A 5,401-nucleotide genomic window follows, 5' to 3' on the forward strand; every position below is an offset into this window, starting at 1 on the left:
GTCGTACACTAGGAACGAGGCAGAGGGACTGGTGTGACCGTCGTACACTAGGAACGAGACAGAGAGACTGGTGTGACCGTCGTACACTAGGAACGAGGCAGAGGGACTGGTGTGACCGTCGTACACTAGGAACGAGGCAGAGGGACTGGTGTGACCGTCGTACACTAGGAACGAGGCAGAGGGACTGGTGTGACCGTCGTACACTAGGAACGAGGCAGAGGGACTGGTGTGACCGTCGTACACTAGGAACGAGACAGAGGGACTGGTGTGACCGTCGTACACTAGGAACGAGGCAGAGGGACTGGTGTGACCGTCGTACACTAGGAACGAGACAGAGGGACTGGTGTGACCGTCGTACACTAGGAACGAGGCAGAGGGACTGGTGTGACCGTCGTACACTAGGAACGAGGCAGAGAGACTGGTGTGACCGTCGTACACTAGGAACGAGGCAGAGAGACTGGTGTGACCGTCGTACACTAGGAACGAGGCAGAGGGACTGGTGTGACCGTCGTACACTAGGAACGAGGCAGAGGGACTGGTGTGACCGTCGTACACTAGGAACGAGGCAGAGGGACTGGTGTGACCGTCGTACACTAGGAACGAGGCAGAGGGACTGGTGTGACCGTCGTACACTAGGAACGAGGCAGAGAGACTGGTGTGACCGTCGTACACTAGGAACGAGGCAGAGGGACTGGTGTGACCGTCGTACACTAGGAACGAGGCAGAGGGACTGGTGTGACCGTCGTACACTAGGAACGAGGCAGAGAGACTGGTGTGACCGTCGTACACTAGGAACGAGGCAGAGGGACTGGTGTGACCGTCGTACACTAGGAACGAGGCAGAGGGACTGGTGTGCTTGTGCAGGCTGGGGTCACTCCTAGAACAATACACAGAAAAACACAGGGCTGCTGTCTATTAGGCCTAATAACCTAAACTGTCCCAGTGCTTGTAAAAAGTAGGCTCCAGTAAAGTAATAGTTTGGAGCAGTATACACGCGCCCTCTAGAGACGCTTTGGGAACAGGCTCAGATAACTCCGTTTAGTACTTTTGTAAGAGATATTCAACTCCCTCTTACATCCGTCTTCAACCGTTTGGTATATATATATATATATATATATATATATATTATACTCATCACGTTTCATACGATTAAATAGATTAGGCCTGCTACGCATATACCTATTGTGAGATTAACGCATAACATGTATAAAAAGTCATGGAATTAACTCGAATGTGTTGTTTTGTGTAAAAAGAAATTTTAGACGAAAATAATGATGGAGTGGTCTAATAATAAACAGCAAACTCCTGGCGATACATTCCCGGGTTCCTGTATACCAGTCAGTGTTTTTCGGTTTCAGAACCGGTCAGTGACAGTTCGGTGACATACCTCACCGTTAACTGACCGGGAGATATTTCGGTGTCGTGTTGCTGAACATCTTCAATTTGAACTCCAACGCTAACTCGCTATCGAAACAAATCGGACACACGTGCTTTTCCCGCAGACATGACGCCCACCGCCACAGCCCTCACCGTCCACGTCCACCGTAGTAAACAAATACTAGAATAACATAAGAAACGGATCATGTTTTTCATACATGTTATCGTTTCAACCCGCTCGAGCAGGAGGGAGGGATATTGAGGCCAGCTGATGAGCTGTCTGAGAGGCGGAAGTGAGGTCACCAGGAGCGCGTCCATGTTATTATTGTTATTTTGGTAGCTGGCAGTGTGATGAGACGGACTGGAGAGCCGTCGGGCTCAAATACTAGGTTATTGCTCTTCCAGGCCGCCCCGGACTAAGCAGTAATCCCGGAGAAAGAAGCCCTGTCGCCGGCAGGGGAGAGCACCCAGTCCAGGCTCTTCTCCCACCAGCAGCCCTTCCAACGACACAGGCTACAAAAACAATAGGGTATCCGCCAAACCTAACGCTTAGCCCCAGACGTGTTGTGTACGGTAACACCCTCCGCAGATATGAACGGCATCACCAAGGGCAGGTTTGAGGTAAGAGCTGCAGGAACGGGACAGGAGTGTGTATGTAAACGGATATGAACGGTAGTAGGTTTTCCGTAGGGTGTTTGTGCGTACACGGTTTGAATTGTACATGCTGGAGGGAGCTGGGGCTCTGTTGGTTAAGGGTAATCTGAAATCCTGTAATTGTCCAGACAGACGCACAATCTGACTGCTGCAACACCGAGCTCAGTCTGTGGGACAGGAGTGACGGATAGGGCTGGTTGCCAGTTAGGGGCTGGTTGCCAGTTAGGGGCTGGTTGCCAGTTAGGGCTGGGGCTGGCTGCCAGTTAGGGGCTGGTTGCCAGTTAGGGCTGGGGCTGGTTGCCAGTTAGGGCTGGGGCTGGTTGCCAGTTAGGGCTGGTTGCCAGTTAGGGGCTGGTTGCCGGTTAGGGCTGGTTGCCGGTTAGGGGCTGGTTGCCGGTTAGGGGCTGGTTGCCGGTTAGGGGCTGGCTGCCAGTTAGGGGCTGGTTGCCAGTTAGGGGCTGGCTGCCAGTTAGGGGCTGGTTGCCAGTTAGGGGCTGGCTGCCGGTTAGGGGCTGGTTGCCGGTTAGGCTGGGGCTGGTTGCCGGTTACTGGGGCTGGCTGCCAGTTAGTGGGGCTGGCTGCCAGTTAGGGGCTGGTTGCCATTTATGGGGCTGGCTGCCAGTTAGGGCTGGGGCTGGTTGCCATGTTAGGCTGGGGCTGGTTGCCATGTTAGGCGGGGCTGGTTGCCATGTTAGCTGGGGCTGGCTGCCATGTTAGGGGGGGCTGGTTGCCAGTTAGTGGGGCTGGTTGCCATGTTAGGGGGGCTGGTTGCCAGTTAGGGCTGGTTGCCAGTTAGGGGCTGGTTGCCAGTTAGGGGCTGGTTGCCGGTTAGGGCTGGTTGCCAGTTAGGGCTGGTTGCCAGTTAGGGGCTGGTTGCCAGTTAGGGCTGGTTGCCGGTTAGGGCTGGTTGCCGGTTAGGGCTGGTTGCCGGTTAGGGGCTGGCTGCCGGTTAGGGGCTGGTTGCCGGTTAGGGGCTGGTTGCCGGTTAGGGGCTGGCTGCCGGTTAGGGGCTGGTTGCCAGTTAGGGGCTGGTTGCCAGTTAGGGGCTGGTTGCCAGTTAGGGCTGGGGTTGGTTGCCATGTTAGGGCTGAGGCTGGTTGCCATGTTAGGGCTGAGGCTGGTTGCCATGTTAGGGCTGGGGCTGGTTGCCATGTTAGGGCTGGGGCTGGTTGCCATGTTAGGGCTGGGGCTGGTTGCCATGTTAGGGCTGGGGCTGGTTGCCATGTTAGGGCTGGGGCTGGTTGCCATGTTAGGGCTGGGGCTGGTTGCCATGTTAGGGCTGGGGCTGGTTGCCATGTTAGGGCTGGGGCTGGTTGCCATGTTAGGGCTGGGGCTGGTTGCCATGTTAGGGCTGAGGCTGGTTGCCATGTTAGGGCTGGGGCTGGTTGCCATGTTAGGGCTGAGGCTGGTTGCCATGTTAGGGCTGAGGCTGGTTGCCATGTTAGGGCTGAGGCTGGTTGCCATGTTAGGGCTGAGGCTGGTTGCCATGTTAGGGCTGAGGCTGGTTGCCATGTTAGGGCTGAGGGCTGGTTGCCATGTTAGGGCTGGGGCTGGTTGCCATGTTAGGGCTGGAGGCTGGTTGCCATGTTAGGGCTGAGGCTGGTTGCCATGTTAGGGCTGAGGCTGGTTGCCATAATAGGGCTGAGGCTGGTTGCCATAATAGGGCTGAGGCTGGTTGCCATAATAGGGCTGAGGCTGGTTGCCATAATAGGGCTAGGGCTGGTTGCCATAATAGGGCTGGTTGCCATAATAGGGCTGGTTGCCATAATAGGGCTGGTTGCCATTTAGGGCTGAGGTTGGTTGCCATAATAGGGCTGGTTGCCATAATAGGGCTGGTTGCCATAATAGGGCTGGTTGCCATGTTAGGGCTGGGGTTGGTTGCCATAATAGGGCTGAGGCTGGTTGCCATAATAGGGCTGGTTGCCATAATAGGGCTGGTTGCCAGTTGGGGCTGGTTGCCATTTAGGGCTGAGGCTGGTTGCCATAATAGGGCTGAGGCTGGTTGCCATAATAGGGCTGAGGCTGGTTGCCATAATAGGGCTGAGGCTGGTTGCCATAATAGGGCTGAGGCTGGTTGCCATAATAGGGCTGAGGCTGGTTGCCATAATAGGGCTGAGGCTGGTTGCCAGTTAGGGCTGGTTGCCAGTTAGGGCTGAGGCTGGTTGCCATAATAGGTCTGGTTGCCATAATAGGGCTGGTTGCCATAATAGGGCTGGGGCTGGTTGCCAGTTAGGGCTGGAGTTGGTTGCCAGTTAGGGCTGGGAACATGGTTAGGGGCTGATGCCTTAAGGACAGGGCTGGGAACATGGTTAGGGGCTGATGCCTTAAGGACAGGGCTGGGAACATGGTTAGGGGCTGATGCCTTAAGGACAGGGCTGGGACTGGGGTAGCTGTTATTATAGTCATTATAGTTCTCTGGTAATGATTGCAGTCAGAACTACTATGCCTGGGTAAGCAAACAACATGGGGTATAGGGCTGAGGCTGGGACCAGGGTATAAGGGGATTGATAGGCTGGGGTATAGAGCTGAGGCTGGGACCAGGGTATAAGGGGATTGATAGGCTGGGGTATAGAGCTGAGGCTGGGACCAGGGTATAAGGGGATTGATAGGCTGGGGTATAGAGCTGAGGCTGGGACCAGGGTATAAGGGATTGATAGGCTGGGGTATAGGACTGAGGCTGGGACCAGGGTATAAGGGATTGATAGGCTGGGGTATAGGACTGAGGCTGGGACCAGGGTATAAGGGATTGATAGGCTGGGGTATAGGGCTGAGGCTGGGACCAGGGTATAAGGGATTGATAGGCTGGGGTATAGAGCTGAGGCTGGGACCAGGGTATAAGGGATTGATAGGCTGGGGTATAGGACTGAGGCTGGGACCAGGGTATAAGGGATTGATAGGCTGGGGTATAGGTGGTGGGCTGCAGAGAGAGAATGGGTTGGGCTTAGGGACTGGGACCAGGGCTGGAGATTGGTTTGGGCTATATATATATATATATATATTTTTTTTTTTACCTTTATTTAACTAGGCAAGTCAGTTAAGAACAAATTCTTATTTACAATGACGGCCTAGGAACAGTGGGTTAACTGCCTTGTTCAGGGGCAGAACGACAGATGTTTTACCTTGTCAGCTCAGGGATTCGATCTAGCAACCTTTCGGTTACTGGTCCAATGCTCTAACCACTAGGCTACCTGCCGACCCCACCCTATAGGGGTGAGGCCGAGACGATTTAACCTGGAGCCTTGAATTTGTTTATAGCCCATATAGGCAACTACTCTAAAGCTAACTGCCCTACAAAAGTCAGTGTCATTCAGTGTCGTATGTAAGTCGTCTCCCACCTCTCTCTGTCAGTAACAGACTCGTTGGGTTGGTC

At 54.2% G+C, this 5,401-nt stretch overlaps 1 protein-coding gene across 2 annotated transcripts in view; it reads left to right on the forward strand.

Moving 5' to 3' along the window:
- The first annotated feature begins 1,591 nt into the window (after positions 1-1,591).
- LOC106570633 (F-box/LRR-repeat protein 2) overlaps positions 1,592-5,401 on the forward strand; it is a 44,323-nt gene continuing 40,513 nt past the window's right edge. The window contains exon 1 of one of the 2 annotated variants that reach the window (XM_045694963.1): positions 1,592-1,998. In XM_045694963.1, coding sequence (XP_045550919.1) covers positions 1,969-1,998 — 30 coding nt within the window. In that variant the 5' untranslated portion in view covers positions 1,592-1,968. The remainder of the gene's footprint in view (positions 1,999-5,401) is intronic. The other variant, XM_045694962.1, reaches the window with a different exon arrangement.

This window comes from Salmo salar, chromosome ssa14, assembly GCF_905237065.1.
Source record: "Salmo salar chromosome ssa14, Ssal_v3.1, whole genome shotgun sequence".
Taxonomy (NCBI): Eukaryota; Metazoa; Chordata; class Actinopteri; order Salmoniformes; family Salmonidae; genus Salmo; species Salmo salar.